Source organism: Sander lucioperca, chromosome 6, assembly GCF_008315115.2.
Source record: "Sander lucioperca isolate FBNREF2018 chromosome 6, SLUC_FBN_1.2, whole genome shotgun sequence".
Taxonomy (NCBI): Eukaryota; Metazoa; Chordata; class Actinopteri; order Perciformes; family Percidae; genus Sander; species Sander lucioperca.
Window position 1 is genome coordinate 41,269,267 of NC_050178.1, and position 23,337 is coordinate 41,292,603.

At 41.3% G+C, this 23,337-nt stretch overlaps 1 protein-coding gene across 13 annotated transcripts in view; it reads right to left on the reverse strand.

The window, feature by feature from the left end:
- The window catches only part of foxp1b (forkhead box P1b), a 169,590-nt gene that overhangs the window by 71,397 nt on the left and 74,856 nt on the right, over positions 1-23,337 (reverse strand). For all 13 annotated transcript variants that reach the window (XM_036001752.1, XM_031280555.2, XM_031280564.2 and 10 more), the window contains one exon: positions 16,644-16,814. In XM_036001752.1, the coding sequence (XP_035857645.1) occupies positions 16,644-16,802 (159 nt within the window). In that variant the 5' untranslated portion in view covers positions 16,803-16,814. The remainder of the gene's footprint in view (positions 1-16,643; positions 16,815-23,337) is intronic.

Genomic DNA, 23,337 nt, shown 5'->3' on the forward strand with positions numbered 1-23,337 from the left:
ACTCTCATTAAGCGCAAGAAGAAAACTGCCTCTGTAATAAGTATGTATAAAAAGTATTTATTACCAATAATCACCTCTTTAATATGAGCTAGCTTACAACGGCTTTTATTTTTGCTGATTAAGTTTAAAAATGTGGAAACAAGGAAGGGCACATGCTCATGGACGCATATACATGGCTTTCACACACACACACACACACACACACACTTTTAAACACACAAGCAAACACACACACACACACACACACACACACACACACACACACACACACACACACACACTAATACACACCTCATGGAGTTTATGAGAGTGGTTGATACAGTGATTAAAGGGGAGGGTAGAGGGACACAGTGCTTGAGGGCCTTGGAGAGGACGTGCCTCACCTAGTCATAAAAACACACCTCTGTCTTTAAGCCAGCACCAGAATCGCTCTCAGTGGGTTCACTTGGAGGTGAATCGCTAAAGAATTTACATGCAAAGTAGCACATGTCATCACCCAGACAGTGTGCTTGCACACGTAGCGTTGCATTGTAACTTGGCACACGCTCACTGACCGCCACATATTTGCAGCGGTCTGTGAGGTTGAAGGCCTGACCCAGGGCAGCCACTCTCCGAACAATGCTATTTCTGAAATACACACAGCTGCTGCACACTTCTGTTTCATTCATTTGCATAATTTGTGTACCTACAAGCCATAACTATTCTACAAACAACTCAACAGTATGTTAATGTTATGCATGTATGGTTTTCGAACAGTAAATAAAGCTAAATAACATTGTGGGCATAATGACTCTGGTGGGAGGTGAAGTCTGTGTTCTTCTTTCATATGATATCATTCCACAGAGCACAGGCTGCCAACTATAATTGCCCTGCCGGTAAATGGAAGAGACACAGATGTCCTCCAACCCTGTTTCTAGTATTTGATTCTTTATTCACACAACCAATTAATTACATCTATAAAAAAAAAAAGAAGCTAAAAGAGAGTTAGCAAAACCACATCAAAATGGGTGATGAAAAACGATTTGCCTCTACCAAATCAATTAGGACTGAGGGTCAGTGGGTCATTCATTTACTGGTTCAGCATAATTACCTGTTTTTCTTCCCCTCATTTACTTCTTTATTCATCTGGGACACTGATGTCCCCGCAAACCGAAAGAACACACTTTTTGTGATTATTCAAATTAAACATCAATTCCTGAGAGAAAAGGCCAACAGACTACAATGCGCCAAAGCTAATATGCTCCAAAAACAAACTCCCCTGAAGCAAAATGAGGGAATTCTATTAGATCTCAGCCTACATACTGCAAATGTCTATTTGACTCGCCCAATCAGGTAATAAATAAATATATACAGAATCAAATTAAAAATCACAATTTGATCTTATGAATTATGATGAAAATATGCTGAACCGCCTGTACCTATGCCTCCATCTGATATGAGAGCTTGGCAAGAGGACAGGTTACAGCAGTACTGTTGCCCTGTGGCTACAAATCACTGCTGGTGCTCCTTTGACTGTCTATCAAAGAGGCCGCATCCGCTCCTGTCTGTCCCGTCTGCTGGCTCATAGTGAGTAGAAGGATCAGACGTTCCTCCCTTCTCTGGAGAAAGCTGAAAAGACATTGATAAACTGCATTGCTCCTATATAAAGTAAAAGGTGTCTGTCTTTTAACAGACAGAAGCATTTATCGTGTTTAACACATAAAAGCAGACTCGGTTAGTACGCCTGCAGAATATCACATTAGCACTTTGTAAACATCCACCCGTAAAGATAATTATTTTGATTGCAAGACTCTTGTGAGGCTTTTCCCTTCCCCTCCTAAACATCTGGTTAAAATATGGGGCTGGCTTCCTGGCTCCCGCTCAGGTGGTTAAAACAGCCTGAAACAGACTGAACACATATTAATAGAGTGGTGGGTAACTTTCCTTTTTTCTCCACTCTAGTTTACCATTTTTTTTTCCTTTTTTTCCCACTTGGTGGCGAGTCAGCGAAAAAGCATGAGCTGTGGCTCCCCACATCGCACCTGCCAGGAAGTGATCCTTTTCTCTCCAGCCAGAGAGGCTGCTGGGATATGCCAGGGCATGCAGCTATAGCGTGAGCATTTAGCGCGATGCTCCTACAGGCAGGGCATGTAGAGGTACCGAGGCACACACAGCACTCTTACATTCATGACCTACAGTATAAAGCAAGCAAAGACTTGGAACCACCTGAACCAAACCAAACCACATTTTTTTGGGATTTAGGGAAGAATCACCACTGGACTAAGAAATGAACCATTTTAAAAACATTTGCTCATATTCAACATTGACTGATCTTGTTTTGTTGCATGTGTCCTTGGTTGTGTAGTGAGACAGACAGACGAGAAGAGGCCTCAAAAGTAGAACAGAGCACAGGCGACTGTGATAATTGACCAAGATGCTGCTACCACTGAGTCCCAGTTCTCTCACCTCCAAATCCCAGTGGCCCCGTTTTCAATTTAACACAGGACTTTCACTCATTGCAGGGCTAAGGCACATCTTTGACACTTTTACATTAGAAGCACATCTTTCTGCTGATTAAAAACCTTCCCTCTGCCTCTCCCGTTCTCCCGCTGTATGGCGGGATGTAATGTGAGAGGGGTGTCCATTTCCTGTCCCTCCTTTCCCCCCCAAATCAACCACAAATAACTCACAGCCTCCTGCGCCTATCTTGATTTCACTCCAGAAGATAAGGACACCATTTATTGTTTTCATTGAGCTTGAGTGCTAAGACAGAGAGCACCAAATGACTCTCAGATCGAGATAAATAAACCACAAATCGCTAATTCAATCCGTCTTCGATGCCGCTGATGTTTTGAAGAGAGGGGGATATCAAAAGATCGCACTGTGAAACCCGAGTCTGGTGGTGCGATACCGACTAGAGACCTCATCAAATTGAGAAGAAAAGCTAACTGTAACTTGAGTCAGAATTCCCTTTGGAGAGGCAGAGAGCTGGTACAATATGGCCGTGTATTAAATATGGAATGTGCTATTATTTGCATCTTTCATAGCTGTGATAGAAATGGATTTAAAAAAGAATGCACTAAATATGTATCACAATTTGGGCTGTTATAGGTTCATGACACAAAGAAGAGCTGAAAATGAATTCACAAGATGCATCAGTGTGTGTGTGGAGAGCAGCGCTGCCCCTGGTAGCGATGGTGTGGTGGTGAGGGGCTGAGGAGTGGAGAGTATTTACTGATATGGTTATCTTGTCCTGTGACAGGCAGGACCACTCAATCAGCCAGCGATGGCTGGGCTCAGGCAAGCATTACACGCACATCCCCATACTTCTTGGGAGGAGGCGTCAGCCAAGCCAAATCTGATCAACAAATGCAGTTCCCCTGTGCCACAGCTATCTGAGATGAAGATGATATTATATGGAAGTGAGCAAAGTGATGGAGACAGCACAGGCAGAAGCAGAGAACGACAGAAAGAGAGGGAAAAGGAGACAGAGTGAGACCTGAAGGAGGAACCTCCTCTAAAGCTCGGTTTCTTAAAGGCAAAGTGTCTCTCTTCTTACGCCAGTAAATGTTAATAAGAACCATGTGCCTCGCAACACTCCCTTTACCAGATCAAAGAGCCAAGCATTTATATGCTGGAGACAGTCTCCCATTAATTATCAAAAAATGTAATTAAAAAATTAAAAAGTGTCTGTCCAGTAGACTTACATACCAATTAAAAACACAATCCTGGCAGAGTCCAACTGACATTTCTAATGCTCCCTTTTAAAAAATTACTGACATGTATATGTTATTAAAAGGTTAAGAGAAATTTGCATTTAGCAATGAGGAAAAATAAATATAGTGTTGAGTGTGCAGATAAGAGCTCAGTAATTAGGAGTAGGCATTGCAGTGGTGGAAAACATTTGAAGAATAAACCTGGACTAGTTTGCTTCTTTCCCTGAAGCCCTAAAGATATTTTACATTATTCAATCCAAAATACCATCTTTCTGATTCTAACTTTTCTTTTGCATGTTAATGTTTAATAAGAGCCCTTGGCTATCTATGGGCACAATTATTAGATATCCGCAGAGAGAAATTGAAAAATGAATCATACTACAACACAATTTTATACTTGGAAATGGCGCTAAGAGCTATGGCGTCTCCCCTGTCACAAGCTCCATCTAAACACAATCAATCTGCTGCCAGAGATGAGTTGCTTGTGCAACAAAGACAATTGCATCAATACAGTAATTAACTGATTATTTATATGTTGGCACTTCCGTCCTGATGCACCACAACACTGATAAGCCTGTTGCAAGTGGTGATGATTACAGAGATGATTCTCCCTGGCCTAACATGGAATAGTGAGTTTGTGTTTAATTATCCAAAGTTTTATACCAAGTAGCACAGTGGGGATTCGTGCACACAGTAGGGAAATATCTCTCTATTGGCCCTGAGCACATACCGTTAGATGACACATTCACAAGCTAACACGCTCCCTGAAATTGCATATAGTGCCATAATAGGATGCACATTCACTGACAACAGTTGCAAACACAAAATTGCTTAGACCAGGTGCAGTTTTCCATTCATACAACTCAATTATCCATGCGTGGGCCCTGTAGGTTTTCAATAATCCTTATTTTGGCCCTCGCCATTACTGCATGCAATCTATGCTAATATAATGTACTGGGTATGAAATATGCAAATGTGCAGACAAAACAGCATTAAGTTATAGTTGGCAGAGGGATACATTCCACACTATCAAGTTTCTAAGTGGCAATTTTAGCTCTTGAAAGGCACGTATACAAGACATTATTATGCAGAGTGATGACAACTAAAATTACAGTACTGCTTAAATACTGCTGTGTGAATTTGATGTCCCGTACTTGCACTAAAGGTGTTTTAACCAGGTGAAATTCCTATTCATCATCATTCTCAAGAGCATGCACATATATGAATCAAAATATTTACAGTAGAAGTAGAATAAAATAATAAAATAATAATAAAATGCAACTTTTTGCTATTAATTATGATCTACAAAAGCACTGCCACTGCCCGCATCAAACAACATAATTAATCATTATTATTAAGGAAAATACAGCAATAACTTGCCAAACATATCAAGCACTAATACTATGGCATAATGTAAGCTAGTGTGGCCAAATCAATTTAGGCTTGTAAAATTGTAAATGATTTACAAAATGTAGTATCATTAGATAAAAGATAAAACTAAATTACTGAGATAAAACTAAATTTGAGTTGTTTTAGAGCACCGGAAGGTCATCTGAAGCACTAAATTAATAATAATTAATAATAATTAATATGTGTTGTAGGCAGTGTGCACTGAGTAGTGATTAGTATAACGTGTGTTTTTAGTAGGTATTCTTCACCAAAGACAAGGCAGTCTGTGTTTGTTTTTTTTTTACTTTGGAAAGTAGCAGTAAAATCAAAGTCAAATTCAGACAAACATTGCAGTAACATTAAACAGTTGACCGTGTCTTGGACTAAAACCCAGTTGCCCTCAACTGGATGATAAATTGTGACCAGTATCACAGTTGTATTAGCATTTTCAATATCAAATGTAGCATTGGCATCTGAGACATTACTTGATTGTGTGTCTGAGAACAAGTCCAGTGATGGATCTTGTGTGCTCTCCATCTGCTTACCAGTACACTCTTGTAGGACTTAGTCAATTTCCTCTACCGTGCTTCAAACTCGACCCCACACACACACACACACACACACACACACACACACACACACACAGAACAGAATGCACTCCTCCCTAAACAACTCTTTCTTTAACATCTGCCCAGAAGCAGAACCCTTTTGTCCACTCACCGTCTCCTAAGGCATCCAGCTCTAATCAAGCAAAAAATGGTCATAAATATTTCTTTCTGCTAGATTTCACATTCACATTTCACGCAGGGACATGATATTTTCCCCCTACCTCCAGGGAGTACCTAATGCAAAAAACAGTTACTTATATTCAAGGCTCATGTTCCTTCAGTCAAATGCAGAACATATTCCCCGTTTGCAGGGGGGAAAAAAACACGAAAGAAAGGGGGGAGAAGAGGAAAAAGGAGGAGGGGGAAGACATAAAGGGCCGTCTTATTTTCTGTGCCATTTACTGGCTAGTACTTTCACAGCCATCCCATTACATCATGTCAAAGATTGTAAACAAGCAAATAACAACAGTGCATCAGAGACCACAGTGAGGGAGCGGCACATATTGTCCTGCTCTGGAGGTCTCTCTGCCGCCAACAAGGAGGAAAAAACATTTGTTTTTACTGTCCATTTAAATAATATATATCCTTTTGGTACAGAGAAAAAGGTTGCATGAGGATTTATATGAACCATTGTCTCTGGCCTGGCTAAGTATTTATGGCACATGCCATTCACAGGATGCGGAGGTGCCATCACTATTATTTATGACGAGACATCCCATCACGGCATATCATTCTCTAAATGGTATACAGCTATTCACCAGTGAATACCGACCTGTGCCATTTTTCTCTCAAATAGAGGCCATGTCACTGTTGAACGCGCAGGGGGGGGTTGTTATTAATCACTGATACATACTTTGATGGGTGAATACATGTCAAACAATCAAATTTACTCTAAGAGACCTGTACATGGTGTGGCTGTCCATGCATATTTACTTCGAATGAAGGCTCATTTGATCATCAGCATTGGTCATTTATCATATTCCACCCATGTGGGTCAAAAACAGAGATGTCAGTTTGGTTTCTGTATCACACAAAAAACGGATACACACTGTACACAAGCGGGAATTTCATTACTACTCCACAAGCTGAATTTCTTTTATAATTATGCTATTAGTATGTTATCGTCAACCTTAGTCTTTTAGTGACATTGTCCTTGAGTGCTAAATTTGACCAGCTACTTAGTTTACTAGTTACGTAGTTTGTGATGGGCAAGGCTTTCCATTACAGTTTGAAAGGGCCAAGGGAAGCTGAACAAGCAAAAAAAGGTCCATCCAGGCTTGTGATGTATATGTGTACATTATGTCTGTGGCTCATTTCCAGCTCAATACAGCAAAAAGATACAGCTGGACAATCTGACTACAATATTACTGTATATCTTGATTATTTTTTTTTAAAGCTTGAAATGGTGGTGATGGTATCACAATGCAGGGGGGGGGGTTCTATAATGTGTGGTAAACAAACTTACATAACATTTTTAAAATATATCTGTAACCAAAGAAGAAAAACTATCCATAATAGGCTGTTGTTTAACTTATCAAACTGTTCATTGAAGATATAAAATAATCAATGAAAGGCTACAAATTAATAATTCTATCAATATATATCATCACACTATATATCACCCTACATCATCGTTATTGTGTTTACATAGTGCTGATGTATTCAGTTTATGGCATTACTATATACAACTATGTAGCAATAATAATGATTAATGTGTTTTGGTTTTGTTTGTTTTCTTTCTTGAAATATGTAGATCACTTTGGATCCGTTCATTTTTTTTTTTTACTTTTTTTTTTTACTTTATTGTCCACCAAGATGCAAACCTGTCCTCGACAGTTCATTAAATTAATTCACATTACAAATATTAAAGTTCAGTTTCATTTAGTTCCAGGCTGGTTATAGTTTTTGTAAAGTTTTTCTCTCTCACTTGATTTAAGTTTGCTGAACTAACTTTAGTGAAAACACATTTTAAAGGAAAGGTAAAATAAAAAAAAATAAAAAAAATAAAAAAAAAAATATATATATATATATATATATATATATATATATATATATATGATCTCCTTTCTTTTTAAGCCACCTTATCCTAGTTTCATCAGTCAGCTCACCTGTTTAAATCTAGTCCTTAAGTCCTCTTGCTGAGATACGAGAGGCACAGTTGTCTCACGATGCTCAGGGGGGGAGGGGGGGGCATTATTTGCAGTCAGAGTGCTAACAAATGGCAGCAGGTGGCAAACAGGAATTTTGCTACCGTCACCTAGCTTCTCTTTGAACCCCAGCACTCCCCCACCCTCTGTCACCCAGCCCGGCCAGGGCGCCAAGAATGAACACTGATGTCTATTATCCACATTGTGTCAAGAGATCGTGAATAAGATATAAAAGCCAGGCTCACTACAGGATTTTACCATTAGCCTGGCTATGTAGGTGATGCCCTCTATGCATACATGTATACAAGCACCTGCACATGCTTGCATATATCATGCACATGCACATACATTTACCAAAGCACACACATCACTACTTTGAATGCACATACAGAGTTTCTCAAGCAACTCTACCTCTGTAGCCGTTCACATGTGCACCCAAAAAATGCCTTAATCTGCAACAAGGATTAGGGCTTATTGAAACAAATAAGTGTTTTAAGAGGAGAGAGTCCCAGTTTAAATTTCAATAGCTCATTTAACCCTTATCTGCCCAAATCCTTGGGGTCCATTCTATGTTAATTGGATCTGCATTGCACTAGCATTGGGGTGTTAACAAGCACAGCCTATGAATATTAATTACCCTGAAGTTTTCTGCACAGGAAAGACTTCACTGATACATATTAATTCTATGAAGTTTTTAAAGTAGTGCTCTCATTAAAAATGAATAGGCCATGCGCTTGAATGTTTTCCCAAGAGGAATTGTGCATCCTTAAGTCTATTCCTAATAAATTGGGTCAGATTCGCTATCCTTAAAGAGTAGCTTTTCCTTAAAATGGCATTATTATTCAACTACATGTAAACATTCCAATCCCGTGAAGAAAGGGTTTTGTTGGAACAGTGCTTTGACAATGGCTATTAAAGCCAGTCATGTCTGAGCGTGTACTTTCCCAACCACAGTCTCCTGAGGCCCTGTTAAAACGGTTACTTATTTACAACACTAAACACACAAGTTGTTCAGCTAAACAGCGCAAAATTACTCTGTGCCTATGTGTGTGTGTGTGTGTGTGTGTGTGTGTGTGGGCATTTGTGAGGATTTGTGTGTGCGTCTTGATGTGGTGCATTCAGAGGCAGTTGTTGACACTACTTTAAATAAAACATTGAGGATGCATTAGTCCTCTGGCTAGGCGAGGCCTCTCTCTAAGCCATATAATACAGAACTGATGCAGACGTGTTTCCCCGTCTGCCTCCAGCCAGCTGCTTCAGACACCTGCTCAAAGTTTAGAGTTGCCCAGTTCAGCACAAACACGCAGACCGCGGCCATCAAAGACCATCCGGGCGCCACACAATGAGAGCCACTTCACTCTTCCTAATGATACCAGCATACACTTGCATCATTTACATGGGAGGCATTTGTATGTGCACACGTACTTGAGAAGTTTCCTCATCCACCAATTCTCCACAGGGACACACAGTATATCAAGCCTTAAAGACAGAGGAGGCAGAATCCGTTTTTCACGGGCTACATTTGCATACGCAAGAAACCAGATCAATATTAAGAATCGTATCAGCGGTTCCTCTAGGATTCTTTCTCAGCAGCTCGGTAAATGGGTTAGGGTTAACAGAAAGTTTGTTGATCCCGGACCGCCCTAACTCCCCGCAGGATCAGCAGACTTTCCGTTAGTGCCATTACACAGGTTAGACCCAGTCCTGTTGCTGGCCACCAGCCCACTGTGACCCCCAGCGCTGTCAGACAGCTTTGCGCTGTCTGAATTAAAGTTGCTACAGTTGCTAACTAAAGATTTGTCTCCGGAGCTGCTGCCTGCACTCCTCCCGTCTCCTAGTGGCCGGGAGTGGCGTTATTATGGACCCTGTAACTTCTAGGCAAGTCCTGCCCTACGAAGCAGCTCGATTGGTTGGGGTTAGGCATTGACTTTGAGTAGTTAAAGCGTAAGTCTCGCCAAAATGCAACCTAGGTTTTTTTTTGTGAATGTACCCGAGTCAAACTTTCGTTTAAAAGCATATTTAGGACGGAATCGCCACTTTTAAGATTTACCGTATTTTCATTTTTCAGTCAAATGGCCTTTTGAATGGGAGTGCTAGGGGCACTTTTATGCTAGCCTCAAAATAGCTATTTTTAAAACACTAAGAAGGCTCGACACAACATGAGACTTTGCTCGAAGTATCACCAGGGGCTCTACACCTTAACGAAAGCATTGAGAACATTGTTTGCGTACCCAGAGTTTACTAAAAACAAAGGTTTTGAGCAACTCACTGTAGCTGTTGTTCTTCTGGTCGCCGTCTATCAAGCCAGTCAAAAATAGTCGAGGGAGGAGAGTAAAGATGGAAAGCTCCAAAAGCTTAGTTCCATATAAATGCACGGAAAATTTGTTGTTTTGTCGTTAGTGAAACACAATATTGACCTTGTAGTTGAAAATGGAGCCTCATATAAGAATGACTTTCCTCCTATGGAGTCCGTTCATTCGCATTCGGAGATCGCCTATTTTTGACTGGGAAGATGCCGGATAGCGTAAACAACAACAGCTACAGTGAGTTGCTCAAAACCTTTCTTTTTAGTAAAGTCTGGGTGCACAAACAATGTTGTCAATGCTTTCGTTAAGGTGTAGAGCCCCTGGCAATAATTCAAGCAAAGTCTCATGTTGTGTCGAGCCTTCTTAGTGTTTTAAAAATAGCGATTTTGAGGCTAGCATAAAAGTGCCCCTAGCACTCCCATTCAAAAGGCCATTTGACCGAAAAACGAAAATACGGTAAATCTTAAAAGTGGAGATTCCGTCCTAAATATGCTTTTAACCGAAAGTTTGACTCGGGTACATTCACAAAAAGACCCTAGGTTGCATTTTGGCGAGAGTTACGCTTTAAGGTTAGGATAGCCGATTGGTCAGGGGATAGGACCTGAACAAATCAGGTTATGTTACCTTGCGTAAACGTGGGTTCCATAATAGCGCCCGGAGTGAGGCAGAGGTCCACACAGTGAAGTCTGATGAATTGCCTCAAGTGATGTCACTTGAGTCAGCGTCGGTTGGGACTGAAAACTACAAGTTTGAAAATAAATTAAAAAAAATTAGGGGTGTAGAGCTGGAAAGAAGTGAGCTTACCAGACCTCTGTAGCCTACTCCTCATCTCTGCTACAGTAGCCGCTACTAGCATACACACCCGATTCTCTGACCTAGCTGTCGGCAGTCAAGTTGTATCATGGGAAATGTAGGTGCCAGGTTTTGACAAGGAAGAAGAATGCATAGAATAAAAAAGTCAGACAATGTTATATCTGTGGAGTACTCTTTTCACAAAGATCAACTACTGACAATGTCTTCTTCTTCAAAAGGAGAACTATAATTCCTAATAGGAAGCCTTTGATACCAGGTAGTGACTGAGATCATGTTAGTGCAGAAAGTATAACAATTACATTACTCATATGCATGTTGACACACTTTGTTTCCTTTCTTATGTGCTGAAATGAGATGGAAATTAAGGTGTGTGTGTGTGTGTGTGTGTGTGTGTGTGTGTGTGTGTGTGTGTGTGTGTGTGTGTGTGTGTGTGTGTGTGTGTCCATTCTGAGTACCACAATGTCAAACAACTCCTGTGATCCCCCTCCTGCTGCCCACATAAGCAGGGTGTGTAAACAGGATGTCGACCCGAGCAACAGTCAACTATTTTAAACTATGGCTTCGGCACACATGCAACCTGTGCTTCATCTCTTCCCAGTCGAAGAGCAGCGGCTGGAGGTAGACTCAACAAAATGGATGAGTTCATAGGCTGGCTGTCTTGGAAGGCATCCATAAGACAAAGGAGAGGTGCTGGGTGGTTTACCTCCCAAAACCTTACCAACAAAACCAAGATGACAAAGGATTTGAAAAGCTGTACCTAGACTAAACAGATTTTGTTTCCTGATAAAAATAAAAAAAAATGCTGTGTTAAAAAAGCATTAAGATTCAAGAGAAGCTTAAGCCTGAGTAAAAACAGTCGGGATATTTCCAGTGAAGCAGGCTGTGTTTTTTATTTATAATTATTTCCTCCATTTTTCAACATAGCAGCGCATCACTGTTCAATTTTCACCTCCATCTGTGTGATTATTAATCAGATCACACATCAATTGCCAGAACCAGCAAAGAAATTTAGCCTGTAATAAAACTGTCATGTGCTGTGGTATAAAGACAGATGTTGCCAGTTGTGTGATAACATAATTAAACTGTTCAGTGAGGGATTCCATAAAATTATTCAAATTGGACGAGCACTATCATTTTACCAATAAAGCAATTTAGGGCAATATGCAGTGTCATAACACTGATGTTATCCTCTCCGCCAGATTTTCCAATAAGTTGGAGCCTCGGCTTGGCCTCCTCTGACAATATGAACAGTATACATGAAGATACCTGAGAGCTCCGAGAAATGGATGAGTATGCACAGGGAGACCGTGGGGACTGGGATGCGTTCAGTGTGAGCCGCTCTGTGGATGCACACTTGCACAAACTGCATGTGTCCATGAGTCAGAAGACATGGCTTGGGACGGAAGCACACATTCAGTAGCATAATGCACCGCAGCTATTGGTTAAAAAGCACCAAAGAAGAGGAAAGAAGCCTTTATTACATGTATGTCAAATACAGCACTGTACTGCACAGATTTATAATTCTGCAGTAGAGCAAATACAGAGATACTAGCAGGAATTCAATTCAAAAGTGCAGTGATAAGGCTGCGTTCTTCTTGTGAAACACCATATTTCAATCCAGGTATAGCACTCTCTCCCTCTTGCCCTCCGCTCTGCGGCGGAGTACATGCGATTAGCAGAGATCTTAGGCAGCAAATGCTCTCTGGCCTCCTCTCTGAGCTGACGCTGTTAACTCCATTCAGTCTGACCATTAGCCCATAATGTGGACTGGACACCATAAACCAGCAGGCCCTGCATTGGCAGGCAAGGCCTTTGGGCCTCTATTTTGTCTGAGCATCTATGTGTTTATATGTGTGTGTGTCTCTGGGTGTGTACCTGTGTGAGTGTACTGTGATAACGAGGCTTATCATCTAGCACCTCCCCCTGAAGCTGAGCTCGGTGACGGTGGCAAAGACGTGCATTTCCACCTTCTCAAGCCTCCACAAGGGACCATGTAAGCCCTGCATTATGCAAACAGGAAACCTGTGCCCGCTCAGCTCTTTCTGTGGCCACTGTTATGCGTGTCACTCTCTCCTCTCTGCACACGCAACACGACGGACACCCCAACAACGAAGGCAGAGAGAAAGGGAAAAAAAAAGAAAAAGACATAATTGGCTGGCCTTATCTTATGATGTTTAACAAAGCTTAAAGGCACTTGTTTGACAAAGCAGAATGGATGGATGTGTATGCAATAAAAGAAAAGCAATTATTCATCACTGTTTTCGTTTTTCCTTTTGAGATTATTGTTACAGGGATTTGTACAGTATCACTGAGAGGAAGAGACAGGCGGATATTTTAGAAATCTCTCTAACTTGATTAAAAGGGCTCTTATACAAGACAGGATATCAATATTTAATGCTCTACAGTTGTATCAGTTGAACCAAATTTCAATGAAGGAATCTATTCCATGGTCAAACATATGAGATGTTATAAATGCTGACCATATATAACAGAAAATATGTGGAGGGAGTTGAATGTCCTGAAGACAGAAGCTAATACAAAGTCTCTAACATTATTGTCACTGTGTGTTTATTTGACTGCTACAGCAACACAACATCCTGTTGCAAAATCATTTAAATCACAAAACAGGTTATTGCACAACACTCCTCTTTCATACTATTGTTTTTGTTGTTTTTGCTGTTGTACATTAGCTTCACTTCCTCATGAGGACAACGTTACAACCACAACTTCTGCAACACAAGCACTGAGAAAATAAACATACTGAAGTTCTGGGGCAAACACATATGTTGTGAAAAAGATGTTATATTCATGTTCTAAAAAAACAAAAGGAGATACTCATACATTGTACATAAGCAGTTGCAAACAACTGAGCACAGCCTAAAAAAGCTACAGGATGCACAACAAACATTAATGAGCACACTTTAACGTCTAACCGTTACGACACAACTGATATCTCTCCGAGTTCCTCAAAAAAGTGAAATCTGCGACATTTCTACAGCATTTTAGAGAGAAAAAAAGAAGAGAGACGGCGCCTTCTTTTCATCCTTACTTCTTAACAAACAGTATTTGACTTACTAATAGAGATGCTTAACTCAAGCTTATGGTCCACTTCCCCCAAATCTGACTAGTCTACAAGATGAATTCCCCTGTCAGAATCAAGATGATCAAACACATTACAATTATTTCATCCCCCATCTTTATTAATGAGGACTGTCTTTCATAGTTATGTTGCCTAATAAGAATAAATGATATGCCACTGCCAGGTTTGTTGTTCCCGCTCACTCAGGGGACTCTCAGACATTTGCACTTTGAGTCAGAGAAGATTTTAGATTGATTTTTGCATCCCCTAAAGGGGTAATAGCATCTTTGCAGTCGTGGAGAACAAAGAATGCATGTCAGTTAAAAGCGTATTAGTGCAAGCTGCAAATAAAACTTGAAAGAAAGACTGTGAAATGCCACTAAAGTAAAAAGTTATCAAGTAATTGAGTGAAGATCGTAATGCCCTGGGGACAATTAACATGGTTCATGGTGCATGAGTGAAAATCCTGGGTTAGTCTAATGGGAGAATAACAAGACTGCCTGCCTTCCCAGTAACACTGCCATGGTAAGTAGCCTATCAAAGCCCAGTGTCAGGAGCTGAGAGTGAAGACATCTCGTCCTCCGTCCCCATCCATGCGCCGTTTATCACACACAACAATGAATACGCGTCCCTCTGTTTCAATTCCAACTGCAGGCCACAGAAATTAACCACCAGATTTTTTTATAAGGCATGAAGCAAAAAACACTTGGTATTTACCACAGTAGAAAGCAGAGGGCAGGAAATACGACTGTAATCCATTGAATTGGGAAAAAAAGAGTTGCTCGTTTTTCCTTCCTTTAAATGCCAGAGGAGAATCTGGGGAGTAATAGTTCTTTCTGGATGGCTAGAAAACAGAGACCATGCTTGGACGACTGGCTCTATCCTAGCGGGGAGGCTTTATTTCCATCCCTTCTTGGTGTCAAGTGCACATCCATGACACTTTTCTCTCCCTCTCTCCCCTGTGTCAATTCATCAAAGTTGTAACCCTGTTGTCTTTGCAGAGCGAATCAGAATGTGCCCCTGGCACATAAAGAAGGAAAAGTCAACAGGAATTAAGTTTCAGTGCAACTGTTTACTCAACTGCGGCCTGCAGTTATTGATATTTTATCTATGGTTTTGTGTGACTACTGCAGTAATGAATTCAGTATGGCTGTGATTTTCTCACTGACGACATGCTCATTTTGAGCTGGAAAAAAAGATGGGTGGGAGGTGGGCTCTGGAGCTGGGGGAGTGGGGATGAAGAGCAGATCTGGTAAGGCCTACAGAACTAAAACACAGCAGGACGCATGCTGACACTCTCTTTGTACTTACTGATCAGCTTCTTCTCTGGTATTTAATCCAATACTGTCCCACTTAATACCCTGAAATACGTGTTTAACAGAGGCATCCTGTTCCAAGGCACACACCATGTACTTTTGGCCTTTATTGTATGTTTGCCCCTCTACCAATAATTATCTCTCAACTCTACAATTAAATGAAGCATGGGTAAAGGGGGGAAATAATGACAATATATGACTAATCACAATGTAAAATAATCACTTATTAGGTCATTCACTTACTATTCAAGTGATATATAAATAGTGCTGAACGACACACTAAAAATGAATAATTTGTCTTACCATGATAAAAGGATGTATACAACTGATTATCACTGAATTGACCTGCACATTACACCATGTGAGATGTCGTGCAGTAATGCTAAGCTGTTTATGAAAAATGATTCATACTTGTTTTGTCAAAATGAGGTATGAATGAATTTCCTGATTATCCTGACAACAGTGTCACAGCACCATATACTGATGTCCTAATGATTCTGCTGAAAGATTATAAATGATAACAGTGGATTATTGCTCAGCTCTATATGTTACAGTGTCATGTCTCCCATGTTCCATGCTGCAGCATTGTTGCCCTCCCTGTGCAAATGCTGATGGATGCGCTGTGACAACAGACAGCGGCACAGAGCCTGTGCATCATCACCAAACAGCTCCTGACAACAACCGTTGTCGTCCTGTCGGATAGACCAAGATAGCAGAAGACACACTGATCTTTTCAATGCTGTTTCCTTAAACACACTGTCGTGTGCCACACATAACGCTGACACCAACAGAAAGAGCTTGTCTGTTTGCCTCAAGTCTGAGATGGTGAAAATGTTTAGGGCTTTGCCGGCGTGCATCTCCGCATCTCATTGGTTAACAAGGCAGAGTGTGGCATTAGTTGTGAGTGTGAGGTGTGTTTACAATGAGCCAGGGGAAAATGCTGTCATCCTATTGGAGGTCATGCTTTCTTAACTGTCTACAAAATCATGCGGCACCTACATACTTAAATTATGTCAGAACACTGCGATAAATATTTCACCAAAATGCAGATGCTGCATGCTACGATAAACACGTTCACAACCAAACACAATCACACAGAGAGAGCACTTCCCCTTCTTTAAATATTCAAGAAGGGCCTCAATATACATAAATAATAATAATAATGTGTTATGTACTAGATGTACTTTGAGGTGGAATGAAATATTAAGTGGCACTTTAAGAGGGGGAAGAAGCCTGCTGTTATCATGGCTTAATAAAGTGAAGACAGGTGCGAAAGGGGGTCTGGTCTACCTGGTGCTGCTGGAGATGCAGGAGGTCAGCTGCAGTCACCTCCATTGACGGCGTGGCGCTCTTGGTTCGTACCTCCCCGGATCCGCCCTCCACACTCGCTCCTCCATTTTGATTGGCTGGTCCGTTGCTCATTGCCTCGGTCCCAGATTCTTGCATCATGACTTAAAAAACCTGAGCGAAGACACAGAAAGACAGAAAACAGGGATGGAGACGGGGAGAAACAGCTGTTAAAACACACAGCAATGAGGTCGCATTTCAACTCTGGGCCAAACTATAAACATCTGTCATATCCTTCCCACACAATTTCACTTTTATTGCAGGTTTCCCTGTCGGTTTGTGCTTCCTTGTGTCTTGTTTGTTTGCTTGTGGCATATGCAATAAAGCAAACACACATGCACACGCTCACAGGCTGCTTCTGCACAGAATAATGACCTGTTTTGTCTTTTCCGGTGCAGATCCTTTGCAGATGACAAGTCCATACTGGGCCGGAGAAGAGGGAGTGGGACTCAGGTTTTGTTTGTGTTCTCCATTATGGGGTAGCCTATATGCAGGGGTGCGGTGGACGGGGTTGGGGTCCAGCACACATCGCAGAGGAACCCAACCTGAGTTGAGTGAGAGTGGAGGAGCCCAAGAAAACACTGAACCTCCAAAACAAAACACTTTCTATGGAAATGGATATATTTACTCGCATGGCTCCCAGAAGAACCACGGCAGAATAGCTTTTTAATGGGAAACAGGGTGACTGTGTGAGGCCTGCCAAAGAATCTCCATGAGAAACATCTAATCTGAGGCCCGGCGAAAACAGTCAAATCCTTCAGGGGTGCTCAATTAACACCAAAATACAGGTCTGATATAAATAAACCCCTTTGAGTTGTTGGAAAAAACGTTGTCTTTAATAACGTAATCTAACTCAAAAGGATAACCTACCAATACTGGCTGTGTAGTTTTACCTGTCATTGCATGCTTTTTGTGTTATTTTAACATATGACAGTGGTAATCTGTGTTAAATGTGAATACACAGCTATTTGCTTACATTTTACAACCTCTGTTCTGCTTTTGGATACACAAAAGCCAGACAGACATGAATCCCCCCCGCCCCTCTCTGTCTCCATGGGGATGAGTGCCAGTGGCGCTGGTGCATTTCTGCGCCCGTATTCCTCAAATCAGTAGAATGATTTACAGCTGTTGTGCGTTGGTCGCAGGCCTCAGTGGCACAACGCATCCAGCCTCCCAATTCCAGGGCGGTTAATGAAGCTGACCAAGTCAGACAGAAGCGAATTAACTTGGCTGATTAATTATTTATATGAAGCAGAATAAATGCCTTTAAAACACTGGGCCTCATCATGAAAGAAGGTGAAAATGGAACTAAATGCAGATTTATGGTGTTGCATTTAAGGCGTGTAATAGGAGAGCCGATGCAAGTTAATGTGTGCTCAACTACACAGGCACCGTGTCCCCAGAGGTCCAGATCTAAACAAGATGTAGACACACTCCCAGACACCATGGGGACACACACTCAGGCTGACAGATAGGAAATTGATGTTGACAACTTGTCACATAAGAATATTTACAGAGCATAGTTGAGATAATAATCTAGACATGGGGATTATTAAAAAATTAACAGCACTATAAGAAGCACTTCCCTTTCAAATCATGGTTCTGGGACAGTCTCCCAGCTCAGTATGATCAGTAGCAGTTGTGGGCTACGGCGTGCTAAAACTGTACCAGAACAAAAATCAAACCCAAAAAGTTCACTATGGTTTACAGCTCCTCTCCTGTAGAAGCCCTCCTTGCGAGAAGCATATCCGAGTGAGTCATCTGACACTGTGGCCTGTGCCGGTTCAGTTGTGTGTCACAACGCCCCCACACTTTAGAGGCCTGTCTGAGCAGCTTGGGCCCGGCCTACAGGCCCTGTTCTCTGGGTTGGGGCTAGAGCCGGCCCCCCTCTCCCTCCAGACAGATGTTGACCCGGCTCACCCCTCCAGTCTGGCACGGCCTCCCTCCATAATGGGATTTTCTAAACAAGGAGTGAGCAAGAGGGATACTATGGGATGGGATGCAGCCAGCCACAACTCCACCTACAGGCCCTTGCTTGCACCAACTCCCCTTTTGAGACACCAATTAGAAACACAGTCTCGGCCAAAATTAAATGCCATTTGAAATAAACCATGGGCTGACGTTATTCACCCCCATTTATTTTTCAAATAAAAGAAATTTTTCCACATGCAGAAAAAAGAAGGGCCTGCTTTCTTTCTTTTTTTCAAAGCTACATAAAAGGGGGGGGGTAATGGCTATTTTACATGCACTGTCATTCCATGCAAAATTTTCATAATTGTAACGGAAAGGCGTAAATTTCCAAATGCATGGCATCTCCGAAAGTAATCAAGAGAATGAGCCGCGGGGCTATTTTAATGTATGCAAAACTAGTGACCCACAATAAAGCAGAGAATGGCTACAATGAATGCAAAGTAATGCGCGCATGCTTGGAACCGGCACTGATGAGGCGATGGCTAAAATTAACACCCAATTAATTTTCGAATTGACAAACAAATGAAACCCATAAATCTACTTTCTCATTAATTTTACCACAGAATAATTCAAAGCTGCAATATCATGAGCGAAAAAATTGGAGGAACAAAGAAAATGGAAAATGGGCATTATCCATCATAAATATCAAGAAGATAGAAAAGAGCCTTATTAGAGAGTTGTGCTGATAACAATGCTAATCTGTGAAGCACTGAGGCACGGACACCATCATCAGCTGGGGCCCGGGCAACTCGGCCACGTGACTTGGCCCTGCGTATGTTTATCTATCTATTTATTTTCACTTTGCTCAGAGGATTGCCTCGCCTGTGATGACTTAAAAAGCTCCAAGTGTTTCCATCCGTTCCATTTATACAACACATACAAATTCAGCTGTAATTATGGGTCAAGTGTCCTGCTAAAAGGGGTGTAGCTACTGGGATTAAAAGCATACGTATTCCTGCTCCAAACTAGGGCTGCACAATATATGTTGGTTTTTTTTTTTGTTTTTTTTTTAATCGCCATGGCGATACCAACTGGTGCAATAAATACATCGCGAAAGGCTACGACGTATCGCGAAAGACACTCAGAGAGTTTTTGTGTTAGTGAAAGAAAACTGCACTTTAAAATGTAGCAGCCATTCTTTATTTAGTGGTGCCTTTTTATATTCAATTCAATGTTCAATTTCTTCAATAAAAGAATGTTGGAAATGATTTCCTTTCATTTGCTTGAAATTCAACAAGCAATTTCAGCAGAATACTAAAAGCAGCAGAGATGAGTACACTTTTACATCCGTTTATTTATTTATTATTTAAGTAATATTGATATTCAATGTTATCGCATATTTTCCTCATATCGTGCAGCCCTACTCCAAACACAAACATTTTAACATGAAACAATAAATAAAAGGAGACATGAAAAAAAGAAAAAAAGAATTGAGCATGTCAACTTTTTTTATCTGAGCTTTGAAAATAGTTAAGAAAGAATATGAAATAATGGAAATTCCGGGAGCTCTAAACAAGGCAACAGTTCGTATGGAAAGAACTTGCTGTGCTGTCGATTATTAGATGCCGGTTTGTTCTTTGAGGAGACTTGCTTGCAAAACAAAACAAGTGTTTGGAACAAACACTGGATAATAAAAAAAGGTCAGAGTTTCTGTTTGTTTACAGTCTGTTTTGTTTTTCCCTGCCTCAGATATGGGGAGTACAGTACAAACAAGAGTCACATGTGTCTCCCACCTGACCAGACAGGTTGAAGGTTAAGAACAGCCGGCAGCCAGAGCTCATCAACCCTGCCTCTCCTCTTCCCCGCTCCCTGGAAATCTAATGCCTGTTCCCCTGTCATGCTTGCCTGGAATTCAACAGCTCAAACAAGTCAGCAGCCGACTCAAGGTAGGGTCGGCCTGCACAGCTGTGCTTTGACCCTTCTCCATGTTCTGTTTTTCTTTAATGCTCATGACCAGAGTTGCAATGTTCTGTGAATATTCAAGGTGGAAACTTTCCAAGGGAGATAAGTAAGGGTTACTGCCCAACGAGGTGTCCATTGTCAGGCATAGACTTGGTCGGCATTACTGGGAGCGGCCACTAAAACGTTTCCGTTTATGCCATAGTGGAAAACAAACCATTCTAATTAATGAGTGTAGACCTTGTTGGCGGTTAATCTTTACTCTTTGTCATATTTACAATTGTATTTTTGCTTGGAACAATTCCGAAAAGTTGCAGTGTGGGGTTCTGCGCCTCTAATAAGTTAAAAAAATCCTGATCTTAAAGGAACACGCCGACTTATTGGGACTTTAGCTTATTCACCATATCCCCCAGAGTTAGATAAGGTCATACATACCCTTCTCATCTCCGTGCGTGTCGTAACTCTGTCTGACGCACCCACCGCTAGCCTAGCTTAGCACAGATCCTGGAGGTAACTGGCTCCAACTAGCCTACTGCTCCCAATAAGTGACAAAATAACGCCAACATTTTCCCATTTACATGTTGTGATTTGTATAGTCACAGCGTGTACAAATAACAAGGTCACATGATGACGATAGCGCAGCGAAGGCAAGCAGCTTCTTGTTTACATTCAACATGACGGCCACCGCTTCGGCAGCAACCCGTTGATGCCGCTGTTGCTGCTATGTTACCCAGATCGTTAGTCTGATTGGTTGAAGGACTATCCAATTGCGCTCAGAGGCATTGAGCGGCGTCCGTTGGTGACGCCCCTTTGGAAATGCGCTGCGAATTAAGCTTGCTCAGACCCACTCTCAGTTCCAACTGAGAAGGGTCTGGTGTCAACCAGGCTAGGAAGAGTGCGCTGCTGAATGCAGTGCATGGTTACAATTCAATTAAATGGGCAAGCTTTTAACAAAAAAAATGCCTAGTATTGCTTTTTTATGTGTATTTTCCCCCAAATAGGTTCAATCTTAAAAGGTATGCTTTTCAATGGAAAAAAAATGGAAAAATTCCAAAATGTACTTAACTTCCTTTAGAAATTTTCCAACCTTTTGCAACCCTACTCATGACAGTAAGGGCTTAGCGGCCACCTGTTTCGATTTACAGACTGTTCACACAGCCCTTGTTTACACAAGCACACAACATTTCTTGGGTTGGAGATAAAGACACACCAAGGGAGAGATAATGGTAAGAGGTTCAATTTAGAGCGGTTTAGGTTCGGCTTGGTTGCTAGACTAGACAACACATCAGCGTGTACCAAAGGTACAACAACAGAATGCTTCTCAAGGTTTCTTAAGAGTCTTATGTTCGGCTGTATTTTGGCTCCTGATTCTAGGGAAAAGTCAAAAGACAAACACAAGCTGTATGTTAAATAATCCATCATCACAGCCAGCAAACTACTCCAACAGACATAGAAATTGGGCTAAATACCAACAACCTTTCGAAACTGTAGCCTAGAGCTGGGCGATATGGAGAAAATCAAATATGCCCAGATTTTTGACGAAATACCTCGATATCGATATTGCAGGGTTGACAATTGGTGCTTTCACAAAATATGCACACAATGAGATTTTTGATAAATAATCATCAGTTGATATAATAACTATTAGGGCTGCACGATATGAGGAAAATATCTAATTGCTATTATTTTGACTGATATTGCGATTGCAATATGATTCACGATATTGGAGGGAATGATCGTTTTTGTATCATTATTCTCATTTTCATTGAAAATTATTAACATTGAAAGAAATTAAAATGATTATAGTTTGATTTTTGCGAGGATCTGTACCAAACAAAGATGTTTTTCTTTAGTCTGTAAGATACGATTTGTAGGCTGGGATGTCTCTGCAGCACCACAATACTTAATTCAGAATGGTTTGACACATGTTTTGCCATTAACAAATATTGCGCCCCCCTGAGATTTGGATATTGCATTAGTCCATATTGCGATTTCGATACAATTGCGATTAATTGTGCAGCCCTAATAACTATGTGGGTAAAGGCAAATAATAGAACAGCTAGAACAGTCTGGTGTGTTCAGAAAATTACATCACTTTACTGTAATGCAGCCTTTAAAACCAGGAAAAGACACCACTTGTGTCATATCAGGACATTACGATATCCAAAATTTAAGATGATATCTAGCCTCATATATTAATAACGATATAATATCGATATATTGCCCAGCCCTACTGTAATCCCACCTCCTTCCACTTATTATTTGCAAACTGGGGCCTTCTGCAAAGAGAATAACCGATCGATCAAAAAGACTCCATCGGGATTCACTTGCCGCTCTGACTACAATTCTCAGTCTGCTTTCTGCTGAGAGGAGCTAACGGCAGGGATGATATTCTGCCGAAGGAGACTTCACAGTCAGACCAAACAACTATGTAATCTTGTCAGCCACTTCAACCAAGTCACAGATAAGCAAAGCATATCTCCAGACTACTGTGAAAATATAGTATGAACCCCCACCCCCTGAAACTCGTACCTCCATCAAAAAACCCACATCCTTGCACCACACGAGACACAGAAGCGCTTTCCAAGTTCTTCACAGACCTTGTACGGGGTATAAGCCGACCACTCATTCTGGCAAACAAAGCAGCTGTTTGTTTAATAAGTGATTGCTGCCATGGCTACGGTAAACAGGAGGAGTGTAGGGGGGGCGGGGGTTTGTGTTTATGAACAAACACATCTCCTTGCAGGAGCCATTTAATATTAACCAG